The sequence below is a fragment of the Phodopus roborovskii genome, unplaced genomic scaffold (genome assembly GCF_943737965.1).
Source record: "Phodopus roborovskii unplaced genomic scaffold, PHOROB, whole genome shotgun sequence".
NCBI classification, from domain to species: Eukaryota; Metazoa; Chordata; class Mammalia; order Rodentia; family Cricetidae; genus Phodopus; species Phodopus roborovskii.
The window spans coordinates 36,490,859-36,509,085 of record NW_026126447.1 but is presented as its reverse complement, the minus strand read 5'-3'; the positions used below and the strand labels follow the sequence as shown (position 1 = coordinate 36,509,085).

General features: G+C 39.8%; 1 protein-coding gene across 1 annotated transcript in view; it reads right to left on the bottom strand.

The window, feature by feature from the left end:
• Fyb2 (FYN binding protein 2) overlaps positions 1 to 18,227 on the bottom strand; it is a 96,858-nt gene that overhangs the window by 36,004 nt on the left and 42,627 nt on the right. Inside the window, exon 5 of the mRNA XM_051188015.1 lies at positions 1,606 to 1,706. Within this exon, the coding sequence (XP_051043972.1) occupies positions 1,606 to 1,706 (101 nt within the window). The remainder of the gene's footprint in view (positions 1 to 1,605; positions 1,707 to 18,227) is intronic.

The window sequence follows — 18,227 nt, the reverse complement described above, 5'->3', positions numbered from 1 at the left end:
CTTTCATCCCATGCCTGAATCTGTCCTCTACATTGTAAGTGTTCAAGGTAGCCATCACTGATAATAGACTGGGCCCAGTAGAACTTTTTTAGTAGTTACTGAACTTCTCACTCCTGTAAAGAAAAGTGAAATGTGTTCTGGAATATTATTTTAACGGTGTAAAGGTGTGTTACATTTGTTTATGCTTCATTTTGAATTTGTAAAGATATGTTGCATCGGTTTTACCTTGCCTGCCTAAGGCACCTGATTGGTCGAATAAAGAGCTAAACAGCCATTAGCTAGGCAGAGAAAGGATAGGCAGGGCTGGGAGGCAGAGAGAATAAATAGAAGAAATCTAGGCCTGGGACAAGAATGAGAAGAGCAGAAGAGAGGAGAGAGCAAGGGAGACACTGGGGGCCAGCCAGGCAGTCACCAGCCAGGCAGACATGAGAAACAGTGGAAATAAGATACACAGAAAGAAAGTAAAAAGCCCTGAGGCAAAAGTTAGATACAGAGAAACAAGTCAAAAGATCTAGGTGGAAACAAACCTAAGCAATCATAACTAGTAAGTCCCTGTCATGACTTGGGAGCTGGTTGGTGGACCAAAAGAAAAATCCTACTACAGAAATGTCAATATGTGTTCACGATTTATATCACAGATGTTTTAAGTATATATTCCAGAACAATGACTTCTTTCCTAGAACTTAAGTCTTCTTGTCTGTACAGCAATAACTGGGCCAGAAGACCTCCTGGAGCCTCCTTTCAAGAGAGATAAGCTCCCCTGGGTAAGATGCTGCTTAGATTGATGGGAAGGGCATGGAGTGTCCAGACACGCTGAGCCTGTTCTGCACTGTTGCTCTGCTACACAGTGCTTGGGTCACTATGTATAGCTCAGCCTCTCCAAGCTTCAGTCTCCTGCCTCTTGCAGTGGGGATGGAAGCATTCAACCTGCAGATGTCTGCATAGAGGATCTAGCAGAGAAATACAACCTCTGTAAATCCTGGCATTTACTGTAGCACTGATATTTATTGCTTCTGCAGTGAATTGGATGAAGCTGTTGGTAGAACAAAGACATTGAACCTTGCAGTAGTGTTGCATCTCTGCTTCTCATTCTTTTTCTCTGGGAGACTCCTTTGCACAGAGCATTCTGAGCATCATCAAAGGCTGGAGGATTTAGCTCTGGACTCAAGAACTACTATATAAAGTTCCTTTTCTTAATTAGATTGAACACAAAGTCTACTTCTCATGGTATGTCATGGTATCTCCACACACTACGATACGAGAAGCAAGGTGAGATTTCATTTCCTTAAGAGAAGTGAGAAAAATTGAATCACAATGTTTTGACTTTTCCTCCTACCCACCTACAAAGGGCAAAGCAGTTACGATGACTGGAGATGAAAAGGATGGCAGGAAGGAGTAGGTACACAGTAGGAGTCATTTATTAGGAGTCAAGATCAGTGCTGATGCTCAGCTGGACTGATATATGGGAGAGATAAAAAGGAAATAAGACGGCACAGCAGAATGCATGTGAAAATCTGTACATATCATTAGCTATAGGGAAAATACCATCTTGACACATTTTTACCCTGCACAGGGTTATAATATTAATTGGCTTAGCAGACTTACCCTCAGCAGTTTCTCCTGAAGCACACAGGTTAATGGAGTTGCTAGAGTGACTCAGATAGGAAATTCTTGTGTCATAATTATGTGGTTCTTCCAACTCAGCACTGAAAAGAATGGAGGAAGAAAAGGTTACTTGAACTAACACATTTCTTGACTCCGACCAGGAAAGCAGGTAGGCTAAGATCTTTGCCTTTTCTCCTCTGCTCCAAGTCCAATCCCCCAGTCTCATCCCCAGGTCTGGAGCAGACCACCATCCCTACACCCCATTTCCGGGAGACTAAGCAGATCGTGGTGGATTAACGTCCTTCCTTCCTGTGGGTCACACCTCAGCACCTGCCTCCTAGTGTTATCTGCATTCCTAAGTGTCAACTCCTAATACCTAAAACACATTTTACCTGGATCACCCCAAGGCCACAGCCAGCAGGTATCAGAAGAACTTCCTACCAGGGATCACAGCCACCACACCCTCCTAAGAATCAGAGAAGGCAACAGAAACCAAGGAACAAAACACCCACCCATAAAACATTAGACCAGATATCAGCACCTAGAATTACAATCTTCCCATCCCTGGATTCCTACAAGCTGCATAAAAACAAAACATTAGCAGCCAGGACAATACGTCTCTACTAGAGCTCAGCAACACTACCACAGCAGGATCTAAGTATTGCAACATAGCTGAAGCACTAGACAAAGACATTAAAATAGCCTTTATGCATATGCTAGAGGAACTTAAAGAGGAAATAAATAAATCTCTTAAGGAAATCTATGAGAAGACAAACAGTAGAAAGAAATGAACTAAAAAGTTCAAGACCTAAAAGGAGAAACAGAATCAACAAAGAAAACAGGGAAATCTGGGAAAGAAATTTAGGAACTTGAATAGGAACCTCAGAGGCAAGCCTCAGCAACAAAATACAAGAGATGGAAGAGAGACTCTCAAGCATTGAAGAAATGGATTTTCCTGTCAAAGAAGATGTTAAATATAAAAACCTCCTGGCCCAAAACATCCAGAAAACCTGGAACACTACGAAGAGACCAAACATAAGAATAATAAAAATAGAGGAGGGAGAAGAAACACAGGCCAAGGAAATATTTTCAACAAAATCACAGAAGAAAATATCCCTGACCTAAATAAGGAGACCTAAATAAGGAATATGAAGCATACAGACTACCAAACAGATTGGGGCAAAAAAGAAAGTCTCCTTTGTACATAATAATCAAAACACTGAATGTACAGAACAAAGAAACACTATTATAAGGTGCAAGACCAAGTAACATATAAAGGTACACCTATTATAATGACACCTGAGTTCTCAATGGAGACTTTAAAAGCCAGAAGGACCGGGACGATGCTTTACAGACTCTAATAAGAGACCACAGATGCCAGCCCAGACTACTATACCCAGCAAAACTTTCAATGACAATTGATGGAGAAAATAAGATGTTCCATGATAAAAAACAAAACAAAACAAAAAAATTTAAGCAATATCATCTATCATAAATCCAGTTCTATAGAAGGTGCTAGAAGGAATACTCCAACCTGAAGAAGTTAACCGCACTCAAGAAAATACAAGGAATATTCCCAGACCAGCAAATCAAAAGAAGGGACACACACACACACACACACACACACACACACACACACACACACACACACTCATACTCCAGTAAAATAATGGGAATCAACAAACACTGTTCATTGATATCTCTCAGCATTAACTGTCTCAAGTCTCAATAAAAAGATACAAACTAACAGTAAGGATGGGAAAAGAGGATCCATCCTTCTGCTGTATCAAGGAAAAAAAAAATACACCTTAACATCAAGAACAGACATCACCTTAGGGCAAATGGATGAAGAAAGATATTCTAAGCTTAATAAACAAGCTGGTGTAGCCATTTTAATATCTTATAAAGTAGACTCCAAATCAAAATTAATCAGGATAGAGAAATACTCATTGAAGGAAAAAATCCACCAAGAGGACTTTGCAATTCTTAACATCTATGCACCAAACACAAGGGCATACAAATTTGTAAAGAAACACCGAAATCAGAAATTGACTTCCACACACTGGTAGTGGAGACTTCAGTACCCCACTCTTGCCAATAGAATATTTGGCTTCTATGCACCTCATGGAACTTTCTCCAAAATTGGCCACATAATCAGACACAAAGAAAGTCTTGATAAATACAGGAAAATTGAAATCACACACTGCATCCTATCTGAGCACTGTGGATTAAAGCTGGATATGGACAATAAAAACAACACAAAGCTTATACACTCATGACAACTGCACAACTCGCTACTGAATTTAAAAATGGGTCAAGATAGAAATTAGGAAGGAAATGAAAGACTTTCTAGAATTGAATGAAATGAATACACAACATATCCAAACTCATGGGGCACAATGCACAATGAAGGTAGTTCTAAGAGGCAAGTTCATAGCACCAAGTGCCTGCAAAAATAAATAAATAAATAAATAAATAAATAAATAAATAAATAAATAAATAAAAATTGAAGAGATCTCATAAATTCCCCCATTGCTAACCTAGAAGCTATATCCAATTGATAACTACTTGCAAATGAAGATTCCATTTTATCCAAGGGAGTCTCGCCAGGGAAACAAACTATTATAAGGGCAGACCCCATGCCCAGCAGTAGATGCCAACAGAAAACATGGCATCTTTGGAGGTTCCTTCTCTCACAGTGCCATTTCAGGGCTTTAAATTTTTTCTCATATATTATATATTCTCTCTTTATACTACAGATCCTCTGTGTATATATTGTGGTTTCTAGTTTAGTGTTTTTATGAGATTCCTGCATGTGCAAATGTGTGGGTCTCTGTTTCTTGTGCCTTCTCTTAGGCTTTTTTTTTTTTTTTTTTTTTGTCCTATTCTGATTTGTTAGTTTCTGCTTCATATATATATATATATATATATATATATATATATATATATATATTATCCCTCAGAAGCATGTTTGTTCTCCAATGAGAGGCACGAAGGAGGTAGATCTGGATGGGAAGGTTGGGGAGAAGAAATGGGAGGAGGAGAGGGAGGGAAAACTAATCAGGACATAGCATGTGATTTTAAAAATGTATTTTCAATAATAGGAAAAAATAAGAAATAGCACACATTCAAACACATTTAAAAGTTTTTTGTGTGTTTTTCCTCATTAGAGAAGTAACACTGGGCCCCTCTAGTAGTGACTTATGCAGATGTGGAAGTCAGGTGCCCACCCTAAAGTACAGAGATTCTCAATGAGATACAGCCACACAACGTATTGCAGCGAGATCACAGAGTTTACAGAAGAATCAATAAGGCCAGATTCAGTGAGGAAATGCACAATAAGGAACTTATGTGAGAGCTTTTGAGACTCCCAGGAAACTCAAGACCAGATGAAGAGAGTCCTCATGCTGGGCAGCATGTTGATGGCTAAGTGTGAGGGTCAAGCTGAGATACTTCTCACTGGGAAGCCAGAACTGTGCTGTCAGCAGGAGTCTATAGTGACAGAGGATGCCTGACCTATGATGGGTTCTAGAAAATATCTGTGTACTCTCCCAAGGGAACAAGCAAGAAGGCTTTCTCTCTGTGGCCACAGAGCTAGAATACTTAGCTAGAAGAAGCCAGAAGCTCACAGCTCAGCACTGAGGACAGGTGTGGGGTCAGCATTCATTCCACCCCTGTTGTGCAGACATCCCACAATGGTCCTGGGACTTGAAATCCAGATCCTCCTGTTAGGAACAGGAGATTTCCTAAAAAGGCTGTGTTTGTGTTGAAGGACTGCACATGGATGGTTACAGCTGTGGTTGTAGAAAGGTGGGATGCTGCAGACTGAAATCCAAAGTTATCACTTTTGGATATCTATTAATTTTTTTATCTCAAACATGGTTTCTCTGTGTAGCTCTGGCTGTCCTGGAACTTGCTCTGTAGACTTGGCTGGCCTCAAACTCAAGAGATCTGCCTGCCTCTGCCTCTCTGGTACTGGGATTAAAGGTGGGTACCAGGCACATAAGTGTTTCACAAACATATATGCAGGCAAAACACCCATACAAAAAAAATAAATAAATAAAAATAGCAAAATAACCTGGTAGAGTTAGCTCTGTATCTCTGTCTCTGTCTCTCTGTCTCTGTGTCTCTGTCTCTCTCTCACACACACACGTGCACACATATGGAGGTGAGAGAGGAGGACATAGGCTTCTGAGCAGTATTTTAACTTGTGGAGATCTCAGTACTGTACTGCCCTCCCATATCCCCAGCATACTTGAGACACACTCCCACCTAGAATGTCAGCCACCCAAAAGGACCAATTCTGGGGAGAACCTGTCAAGAGTGGGGGAGAACATGTCCAATTCACACTGTCCAATTCACAGCCCTGAAGCCAAGGGTGGTCCCAGTGTTCCCAAGTAGAGGTCCCAGTGCACAAAGAAGGGAAATGACTAAGCGGACTCAGCTCCAGCAGACAGCAGACACTTGGCCAGTATTGGCTCGATGTGTAAGAGCAAACTCCGTTCCCCATGTTTGTGTGGTAGGAGCATTAGCCACTCAACCACCTTTTCAGTCCCTATTAACTTAGTTAAGAGAAAGCTTCAGAAAATAGACACAAGGCAAATTTTCTAATTTTAAGAGACTAATACAATTTTCACATAAAAACAATATAGTCAAATCAAAGAAAACTGGAAGAGTTCAAGTCTCACTTTAAAAGATTCAACCCAGCCCTTTCTAGGAATTCCTAGAAAAATAAATTAACATGTATTAAAATTACCTGAAGAGCAAATGAATTTATTCCAAGATCACAAGAATGTCTCAATCTTAGAGATTATACCATAATTTTAATGGGGAAAAATCATATTTTAATTAATGTAAAAAACATGACATGAAGTTAAACTTTCTTGCCTGGATTAATCCATTTAATGACAAAGTAAAACACAGAGTTAATATCTATAAATTCTTTCAGGAACTTCAGCAATAGAAAAAAGGGTAGCCCATGGAAGCTTGGATAAAATCGTTATAGTTACCACAGAAAAGTCAATCTGAAGAGCACACAAAATTAAATCCTTAAACTCACAGCAAACAGGGAAATGGAAAGGAGAACAAGTCAGTTCACACAGTCAGATCTGTGTGAATCCCAGTTTGAGAGTGCCACCACATTTGGTGGGAAAAAATTGAGAAATATGGAATCTTTATATTGTTTGCGAAAGACTTGGCACAACTGCTATGGAAGACAATATATCAAAATCTAGCTCAAGTTGTTGAGTTGCGATTATTCAGCAATTCTACTCCTTGGTAAATAAGTGGCTCTAGAGAACTCACTTGGATTCATCTTGATGCAACACTGTTTCATGTGTGAAATTTGAAGCCACATTAGCCAACTCCCCAGGGAGGAATCCATGAGCAAATGTGAGATGTTCACGGGATGGAATACAACACAGCAATCAAAATTTACAGACTTACAACGTGCCTGCACCTACTTAGAAAACTGCTTTCCTAAACAAGCTGTGAAAGTGAGACTAACCTACTGTTTATACAAAAATTTAAAGCTCTATTTTAACAAAAATGAATTTGTAGTTTCAACATAAGAAAAAACAATATGGACGCACTCCTAAATCGATGATAGGTGTCTCTATAGGGGAGAGGTACAATTTGAGAAGTGAACCAGAGGGGGCACCATCACATCAAGTGTGGGACACTGGAGGAGAACTCACACACACAGTCCTTCTCCCTTCACACTAATGAAGGCTTCACGTAGGAGTATTCTTGCTTATTTTTCCCATCTATGTATATCTTCACATAGGTCACAGGAAATGAAGAGGAGGGCATTTCTCTTCCTTTGCTTCCTCTGTATAATATCATAAGAACGTCCTATCCATATATATTTCCTTCACTCAACAATTGGCTACTTTTAATTATTTTCCATTATGTTTTTGGAAGTGTGTGTGTGTGTGTGTGTGTGTGTGTGTGTGTGTGTGTATGTGTGTGTGGTTGCACCTGAATATAGCTGACTGTGGAGGCCAGAAGAATGTGTCAGATCCTTTGGAGCTGAAGTTACAGGCAGCTGTTAGCTTACTGACAAGTATGCTGAGACTAGAACTCGAGTCCTCTGGGAAAGCAGCAAGTGCTCTTTACCTCTGGGCCATTTCTTTTTATCTTCTGGTCTTTATTTGCAATATATATATATATATATATATATGCTTTAGTAACCTGTTCTTTCATGGTTTTTGTTCATCCATCTTACAGGAGATAATTGAGAAAAATGTTGCTAAATTAGAGGCTGTGCTGTGTATCTCATGCTCTAATGCCTTGATGATCTTATCAGATCCATGGAAAATTAACCTTATTAATAAGAAACAGTTGGTGGAGGAATTAAAAGAGGCTATCCAATCAATTCCTGGCACAAACTTTGTCAGAAATGAGTAAGTATCTGACTTTAGATGACTATAAAGGATTTTAACCTCTTCTAAGAAGAGGAGGGGGAGGAGGGAGAGGGGGAAGAGGGCGAGCAGGAAGAGAAGGAGGAAGAGGAAGAGGAAAAGGAGGGCGAGGAGGAGCAGCAGCAGGGTCAGCGTCTTTCCGATCAGTTAACACCAACTATTTACAGGTCTGCCCTTAGGAAAGAGATATTGTGGGTGATACTTAAATTCCCTTCCTTGCTAAGCATTTCTTTGCTGTCTTTTTCTAGGACATTGGGACTAGATCTAGGATCCACCTCAATTTTATACAGTGTGGATCAATATAAAGAACTTGAGTAAGTAAGAACTATGATTCAATTTATTTATCTCTGCATTTATGAAAAATGCTTCCAGAATGGTAGAAGCATGGAAAGGCTGTACAGCAGCCAAGCCAGGAATATGGCTGTAAATGGAGGGAAAATGAACCTTAGCTCTCCTCAAATGCCAGATCAAAAGCACTGGACACATGGCTTAAACTTCCATTTTCCACTCTGCAAAATGCCAATAATGGAATATACTTTACGCCTATAGTGTAGTTATTGAATGGAATATTTTTTCTCTGCATAAGGATGCCATAAAAGCATGCTAGTAATATTACATTGGTAACATTATATATTAAAAGCTGTTCTGAGGTGTCTTATAAAGTTCCTTTATTACAGATACAACATTAAATTTCATATTTTCTTATGGTGAAGCTCTCATAATTTAAATCCAGCACCTTAAAGCTTTAGTGTTTTTTTTTTAAATTTTTGTGCACTGGTGTTTTGCCATGGGCATTGGATCCCCTGGAACTGGAGTTACAGAGAGTTGTGAGTTGCCATGTGGGTGCTAGGAATTGAACCTGGGTCTCCTTGAAGAATGCGCTTAACTGCTAAGCCATCTCTCCAGCCCCAACATCTATGTGCCAAATACAAGAACATTCAGGTTTATAAAAGAAACACTACTACAGCTTAGACCACAAATTGACTCACACACTAATGGTGGGAGACTTCAAAACCTCCTCTCACCATTGGACAGGGCATCCAGAAAAAAAAAAAAAAAAAAAAAAAAAAAAAACACACACACACACACACACACACACACACACACAGAGAGAGAGAAATCCTAGAGCCAATGCTATGAACTAAAGGACCTAACAGATATCCACAGTACATTTCACCCAAACATGTCAGCACCTCATGGAACTTTGTCTAAAATTGGCCATATACTGGGACACAACACAAGCCTCAACTAATAATAAAATAGAAAAAAATCATTTCAAAGAACCAGTGACACAAAGAGTTGGTTCCTTGAGAAAAATCATTACAATTGACAAATCCCTAGGCAAATTAACTAAAAGACAGAGTGAAAAGATTAAAATTAATAAAGTCAGAAATGGAAAGAGGGGGGCATAACAAAAGACACCAAGGAAATCCAGAGAATCATAAGGATATACTTTAAAAACCCATACTTTCATAAACTGGAAATCTAAAAGAATGGATAATTTTCTCAATATATATTGCTTACTAAAGTCAAATAAAGATCAGATAAACAATTTAAAGAGATCAATAATCCCTAGTGAAATAGAAGCAGTCATTAAATTCTTCCAACTATAAAAACAAAAGCAAAGGCCAGATGTCTTTAGTGCAGAATTCTACCAATTCTTTCAAAGATGAATTGATGCCAATATTCCTCAAATTATTCCACAAAATAGGGGGAAAAAGGAGTATTGCCCAATTCATTTTATAGGGCCAATTACCCCATTATCCCAACTCTATAAAGATCTAACAAAGAAAAAGAATTACAGACCAATTTCCCTTATGAACAGATACAAAAATTCTCAATAAAATACTTGCTAACTGAATCCAAGAACACATCAGAAATATCATCCACTATGATCAAGTTGGCTTTATCCTAGAGATGCAAGGATTGTTCACCACATGTAAAATGATAAATATAATCCATCATATAAATCAGCTGAAAGACAAGAACCATATGACCATCTCATTAGATGCAGAAAAGGCCTTTGGAAAAATCCAACATCCCTTCCTGATAAAGGGATACAAGGAAAATACCTAAACATAATTAAATCAGTTTATAGCAAGCCAATAGGCAACATCAACTTAAATGGAAGGAAATTAAAAGAAATGTCACTAAAATCAGGAACAAGATAAGGCTGTCTACTCTCTTCAGATCTCCTCAATATAGTACCTTAGTCTTAGCTAGAGCAATAAGACAGTTAAGAGATCAAGGGGATACAAATTGGCAAGGAAAAAGTCAAAGTATTTTTATATTTATCTGTATGATAGTATATATGAGTGACCCTAAAATTCCACCAGTAAACTCCTATAGTTGATAAACACTTTCAGCAAAGTAGCTGAATACAAAATTAACTCACAAAAAATCAATATACAAATGACAAAAGACTGAGAAAGAAATCAGGAAAGCAGAACCTTTTATAATAGTCTCAAATATAAAGTATCTTGGGGTAACTGTAAATGGGGATTTCTCTCCAATCTACCAATTTCCAAATAAACACTCAGAGGTTTAAAATTAATTATAAATGTTTGGCCAGTGGCTCAGGAATATTACTGGCTCTCACAATTAATCCATTTCTATTAGTTTATAATTTACCACAAGGTTTGTGGCTTGTTACATCACATATCTTGCTTCTCTGGTGGCTACCTGGTGTCTCCCTGACTCTGCCTTCTTTCTCTCCGTATCTTTGTTTGGATTTCTGACCTGGCTCTATTGTGCCTGGCCATTGATCAAGTCACCTTTATTTATCAACCAATAAAAGCAACACATATTTGCAGCATACAGAAGGACAACCCACATCAGGTAACTAACCAAGCAAGGCAAAGTCTTGTATGGTAAAAACTTCAATATATTAAAGAAGATATCAGAAGATGGAAAGATCTCCCATGATCATGGATCAGTAGGAATAGCATAGTAAAAGTGGGCATCCTACCAAAAGCAATCTATAGATTCAATGCAATCCCTATCAAAATTCCAACACAGTTCTTTATAGTTTTTGAAAGGGGAAGTTGTCAACTTCATTTAGACACAGAAAACCCAGGATAGTTAAAAACAATCCTGAATAATAGAAGACCTGCTGGAGATATGACCATCACCAACCTCAAAATGTACTGTGACACTACAGCAATAAAACCAGCATGGTATTGGCACAAAACAGACAAGTTGATTAATGTGATCAAATTGAAGACTCAGACAAATATCCACACACCTATGGACACATGATTTTAATAAAGAAGTCAGAAATATATATTGGAAACAAACAAAAAAAACAACCAAACAAACAAAAAAAGCCCTAGAATTCTCCATAAATGTTGCTGGTCAAGCTGAATGGCTGCATGTTAGAAGGCAAAATGAAGCCAAACTAGCTGAATAGTAAGCTTCAGGTTCAGTGAGATGTCCTCAAAACATAAGGTGGAGAGCAACTGAAGAACACATGTGTCTGACATTTGGCCCCCACACATATGTGCATTCATACATGTACACATACATAAAAAATTAAAAAAACCTCCCTATCTCATCTCACTAATGGGCACATCTCTAGGGTGCTGTTCTCCCCCTAACCATCAAACTTTAACCTAATGGGTCTCCTTCCTACTTTGAAGGACACCAAGTTTACTGTGAGCTTCAGGGTTCTGAAGGGCAGCACCTGAACCTGGGATGGTTTGTTGCACGAAAACCAAAAGACCCCAGAGACTGATATCGGGATTCCAGCTTCAAGCTGAAGATCAGAAAAGTAAAGCAACCTGCCACCAGCTTTTACTCTACCTCAGGCTGAAAGGGCTGATCCACGAACTTTCCACCAAGCCTGAGACTCCTGCCTCTCCTCAGTGTGGCTGGAGAATCCTGAGACTTCAATGTCTTCCCATCTTCAATGTGGCCGAGGAATGAATGCCAGCTCTGAGACCCCGTTCCTTGTCTTAAATATCTCTCATGAGTTCTGGGATTAAAGGCATGTGATCCCAGGTGCTGGGATCAAAGGCATGAACTCTGTTACTCTTTATTCTTGTATGGGCAGTGGTGGCCTTGAACTAACAGAGATCCATCTACCTCTTAATCCTGAGTTCTTGGATTAAAGGTGTGTAACACTACTTTCTGATCTCTGTAGCTTGAGGCTGACTTTGTTTTCTGAATCCTCAGATAAGCTTTAATAAATCATAAATAATATATCATCACAATGGTTTCTGTATAGCCAGCTTCTTTCTACGCCAGATACCACCCACCTTTGTGCTTCTCCAGCTACCTTCTCTGGCAGTCCTCCTCCTACCTATACCTACACACCATTATACTTCACTCTCTGCATCTAAATCATGGGCGTCATCTCCAAATTATTTTCTGACTTTTAAAGGTAGTTTAGTTTGATCTGTTGCTATGGGATCATGTAACACCTTGTGTCATGCTGGGTCCCCAGAACCTAATATAGTATTTGGCATGTTGATGACTGCCAGTTGACAGGTGTTATCACCTTCTGGTGTTCACAACAACAAAGACTCAGAACATCTTATCAGAAAATCATGGGAAGAGAACTGTGTCAGATTTTGATGTTTCTCAGATATTTTGATTATTTTCATACATTTTTACCAGCTGGGTATCCTTAATCTGAATTCAAAATCAGAAATGTTCTAAAACCTGAACGTTTTGGGGCATTCTGTCAACACTCAAAACCACATTGTATCATTTCAGACATTCCCAGGTACGGGAACTGCTCCGAACAGTAGAGGAGTTAGATAGAAAGCAATAATAACTTTTTGTTTTGTTGTAAGTACTCTTTTTTAAACTTTCTTTTTATTTATTCTTTGTGTCTTTTACATCATGTATCTCTATCCTTTCTTTCCAGCTATGAACTTAGTATCTTGGGTGAGGAACCTGAGCTAGAGGCTGTAAAATTGATGTTGACACATTTGACACTGCCTTGTAGTATGTCATCATTGGCTTATTTATCTTTCTTCCAACTGGAAAAAAATATTCTGCATGAGAGCAGAGTCTAAACAATGTCTGGTACATACTTGGGTTTGATAATTGCTTAATTACCTAATTAATAAAAATGAGTCATGTATGACAAGTAGGATCTAGAAGAAAATGGCATAGAAGAAGACCCTTCCATGTTTAGCAGGAGGCTAGGATTTCTGCAAAGTTCAGCAAGCCTGCTTGTATATATATATCATACTTTGGATCAAGTCAAGAAACATCACCACCCCTTGATTTTTCAAGTAATGCCACCCTCAAATGAGTGTAATAGCTATAAAATGTCTAAGCAATGCCAGATGTGTGGCCATATTTAAAATTTAGCTTCCAGTCAACTTTACTGAATAGACCTATGCCCTGCACCTTGTGTAGGCAGTATGATAGAGTCAACCCCATTGGCAGAGGTGTGGTCAAACAGCTCCAATGTTGTGAGCATGGTAGTACTGCCCCCATTACTCATCTGCTATGTGCTGCAAAGGGTGGAGTAGCTAGGGCAATCAATGTAGGAGAGCTCACCCTGGTGGTGAGGACAAAGGAGAGCTAGAGGACTGACCAACCTAAAACTACCCAGGCCCAGAAATAGGGTTATAAGCTGGCCTACCCCGACATCCACCCCATCTGTGATCTGCTGGAGCACATGAAGGGGCATGTCCTACAGACCCAAAGCTGCAGGATCTCCATGACACAGGGCAACAACAGGATAACCAAGAGGAGTCCCAGTGAGGGCCCAGCATTGAAGGTGTAGCAGAAACCAGAGGCCTCGAACCTGACCAATGACTCTTTGCAACGAACACTTGCAAGTAAAGATATGTGGACCAAAGGGTTTTCTGCTTGACTCACTTGTCACACACTATACTTTCCATGACAAGACTGATTTTTCCTTCTCTTTTTTTCTTTTTTCTTCTCTTAAATTTCATTTCTTTGGGAGGGGGCGTATTGCAAGGGCAGAGGGAAGATAAAAAGGGACAGGAAAAATGAATGGAATAGAGGTGCATGATGTGAAAGACAGAGAATAAAGAAGTAGTTAAAAATATAAAAAGTAAAAATGCACTTAAAACAACAAGCAAAAATAGGTTGCAGCCTGCAAATTGTCTCATCTCAATTCTGTCATTTTCTAACTTCTCCTCTGTATGACATTGACAAAGGTGAAGAATGCATGGTTCCAAACCATTTTGTATCTCAGTTCTGCCCTGGCCTGCTCCTAAGTGAAACCTAAAGGGAACTTTTAGAGTGAACTCGGAGTACCCCTCCTAGGCTTCCTTTGTCCTGAGGAAGAGCCACTGGGAACCTCCGCCTCTGCTCCAGAGGCACATTGGCCCAGGCAGGCAGGCCTGGGTATCCCTGACCCAGCTGCATCATCGTAACTGTTTGAACTGACTCTCCAGGCCAGATACCAAGGAGCTACTAGAAGCCACCTCTTTTCCAGGATGACTGTGGATGGGAGTTTTAAAATGAGGGACATAAGTATGAGGTACAGAGCTTTGTGACTGGAAAGTAATAGTAGAAGCTCCTTGTGAATGTTTTAAAGGAGGAATTCTGAAAACAAGTGTGTCCATGCTCCTCACACCCCTGACCTTGTGAAGAGGAGGGAGGGCACACCCTGCTATGTCCCCAAACTCTAATTGAAAAGGACAAGAAGAAGTTTTGAAGTGATTTAAACTCAAGCCATCAGAATGTTCTGGATCTAAGATTCTATAGAATATAAATTTCAAAAAAATTCCTTCTCCATATCTGATCCTCCCTTCCCCCAAGCACTCAAATTGAGCAAACTGGGGTTCCTGGGGGCCTACACCCTCAGATATCAGGGCAGAAAAAGATGAGTTTCTTTTGCTGTTGGTCACTCAGCTGGGTGCCTAGTCTTGATTTCCTGCCCTGTAACTTCTCAGGAAGGAAACTAAGTAACTAAACACCTGGCCTTGAGAGTCCTGTCCCACTGACAAGGACACATCCACATGCTTTGTGTTGTTCTTGCTACAAAGTAGAAAAAGTTCAAGTTGCTTCCCTAAGAATTGTTCTTGTCCTGTGTTAAGCATGGACTGTGTGCCAAGTACCTCATCTGGGTTAACAGCAGCCAGGAGACAAACAGAAAATAACTACAAGTCATCCTAGAATCCCCATCCCCCATCCCCTACCCCAACCTGAGCCAGAAATTACTGGGGTTTCTCCAGGATAGACCAAGTCATTTCTTTTATCTCATTTCTGTCCCCTAGTCCAGGTCTGGTTATGTAACCTCTCTGTTACTTAACCGTCTCACCTATGGGAAGGGATAATGACTACCTGGTGTAAGAACGGACACAAGAAGTCAAGTACTTGAAACCGATTCTATGAATGTTGCTACTTGTTGTAATGACTTCCTAGGCTACCTTCTTATTTCTTCTCTAAATTTATTATTTATACAACATTAACAGTAATCTGTACGCAATAAGGGTCATTCACATCATTCCTTAGTTTGAAACTCTCCCTTGGCTTGATGGGATGTTTAGGGCAAATGCTAAATTTATATACCCTGGGTGATGAGATTCTCCGGCCCTGTCCCTCTTGCTCATTGGGCTGTAGCCATGATCACTTCCTGTCTGGTGGGTCTCCTTTGAGACTCTGAGTCTTTGAGAACACTCCCTCTCCTGGGTGTTTCTATGAGTGGACAGGGTTCTTTGTCAGGTGTCAAGTCAAATGTCAACACCTACAAGAGGTCTTTGTTGGTCACGCTAAACTTCCTTTGGTCCTCTCAATTCCTGGTTTTATGCAAATTCTCTAAAAACTTTCTTTATGGCTGTTCTGGATAAGGGCTCTGCTCAGTACCGCGATTGTCATTGTTTTTACCTGCTTAAGGCATGTAAGGCACCTGCCCCCTCTCTGTGCCCTAGACACTGTCAAATAGCTTCCAGCCCTTGAAAGTTTTGTGTTTCACTCTGCATGGGGTAGGTATACCAAAGCATAGATAAAGAAGTATGTTCCAGAGTTATCAAAGAGACCCACCATATGGCTTGAAACAAATTGATACCAGTATTTTAAACTTTTGTGAAATGGAGACATAAACAAGTTCTCTTAGAGGCTCAGTGGTTAAGGGCATATATTGCTCTTCTAGAGGACCAAGTCTGGTTCCAGCACCCAGGTCAGAAGCTGGCTCCAACTCCAGAGTGATCTGACTCCTTTAGCTTCAGGGGATACCTGCATACAGTGGCACATACCCACACACTAAAACATACATATACATAATTACAAATAGTAAAAATAAATCTGAAAATTGCTTTTTAAAGTTTTCTTGTGAGGTAGAGGCAGAGTGGCCATACATTCATAGCTTGGACTGGATAGTGGGACTCTGTCTTCAAAGAACACACATACACACACACACACACACACACACACACACAATATTAAAGATTCAAGTGAGAATGTGGTAGACTCTTATGAACACACCTGCAGGCTCTTCAGGTGATGGGAGATGCTCTTCTGTATATATGTTTCTCTTACTGGTTGATGAATAAAACATTCATTGTCCAGTAGCTAGGCAGGAAGTATAGCCTGGGCTACCAGATGAAGAGAATTCGTGGGAGAGGACTCAGAGAGGAGCACCAGGGAGATGCCATATAGCTGCCAGGAAGATAGGACACTGGGCATTTTCTAGTAAGATAAGGCCATGTAGAAATACATAGGTTAGTAGTTTTGGGTTAATAACTAAGATCGAGCTAGTCAGTAAGAAGCCTGAGTCATCAGCTAAACAGTTTATAAGTGTTATCAGCTAAATAGTTTATAACCCTGTGTGTTTATTTGGGGCTAAACGGCTGGAGGCCTTATATGTTGAGCATTTTCTCTACTCCTGAAGTAAATGGCCTGTCTCTCTTTCACCGAAGTCAGACATTCCCTGAATTAGGATTACCCTATGCCACTTTTTAATGGGAGAAAGCCATATTTATAGCACATGAATAAGACATTTGTCAACTCTGCTAAGTACTAACAGTGCCCTAAAGCTAACTGTTGTCCAGGGACCAACCTGCTTTGTTCACACAAACTCTGACTGCTGATTCAAGAGGGATGCCAGCCAGCTTGGTCTACATGAAAGAATGATGAGAAGGAACATCCCCTAAAGAGCTCTATCACTGTTGTGAGCTAATGAGGCATTAATATTTCAGATACAAATAAGGATGGTGAGGTTGTGTTGAAGAAGTAGCTAAGACTCACTGAGCATAATCTATATACTGCTTGGTGTATACACTGGTCCCCACAACACATTCAAGGGAATCATATGTCCATTTGCAGATGTGATCATCATATCTCTGCATATTGCCACTTCTCCCAAGTGTGGAAGGAAGGGATTGATCTTATTTGTTGTTCTGACTCAGGAAGCATACCTGTTGTGTTACACGCCATTGATTCTCAGATTTAACACGGTAGGATGATTAATGAAAGATGGCCACTTTTGATGGCCCTGAGTTCTTATCAAGATGATCATAATGTGTGCCCCCCCAATGCAGCAAAACCACAAAGACTTCATCAACAAAGATCAAAGACAAGTGTTTTCACTTAGAGAAAGGTGACCGCCTATGTTTTAAGTGTCATCCTGAGAAGGAGGGCCAAGGTCCTATCTGTTATACACAGGAATCAAGTTCAGATGGGACCAATGGTTGAAACACTGGGGTGTGGAGGCCAATTTTTCTCCCAACTTAATTTGGAGGCATGTTCAGTATACAGAATACAACTGGAAAATGTGTTAAATGAATTAAAATCTGATCAACAAAGAAAGATAGGTACTGAATATTTTAGCTACCAAGTTCCCCATCAATAGGTGTTTGGAAAGTAGGGGTCTTACATTATTCTTACCATCCTTAGGGATGTTATATAATAGCAAAATGAGCTATTCTCTAGATGCCAGATGCTATAATGAAACACATTACAATTCTCATTTCACTATTCCCCAAGAACAGAAACAGGATTGCAGAGGTTAAGGCAGGCTCAATATTACGAATGTTAAGTGATAGTGCTGGGATTCAAAACCGAGCCTCTCATTATCTTCACGCTCATGGCCTGGCTATATCAGAAAACTGCCAGGTTCTTTTCCAGTTATGATAAATCTATGCCTAAATCTTATATCTGTGTTGAGGGTTAGTACACGAACAAGGAAGATTTTTCTTCTCCAGCAAGCATTAGTTTCCATGGAAATTGTATCCAAGGCTACTGGGCATTATGACAGTTATATGTTCAAGC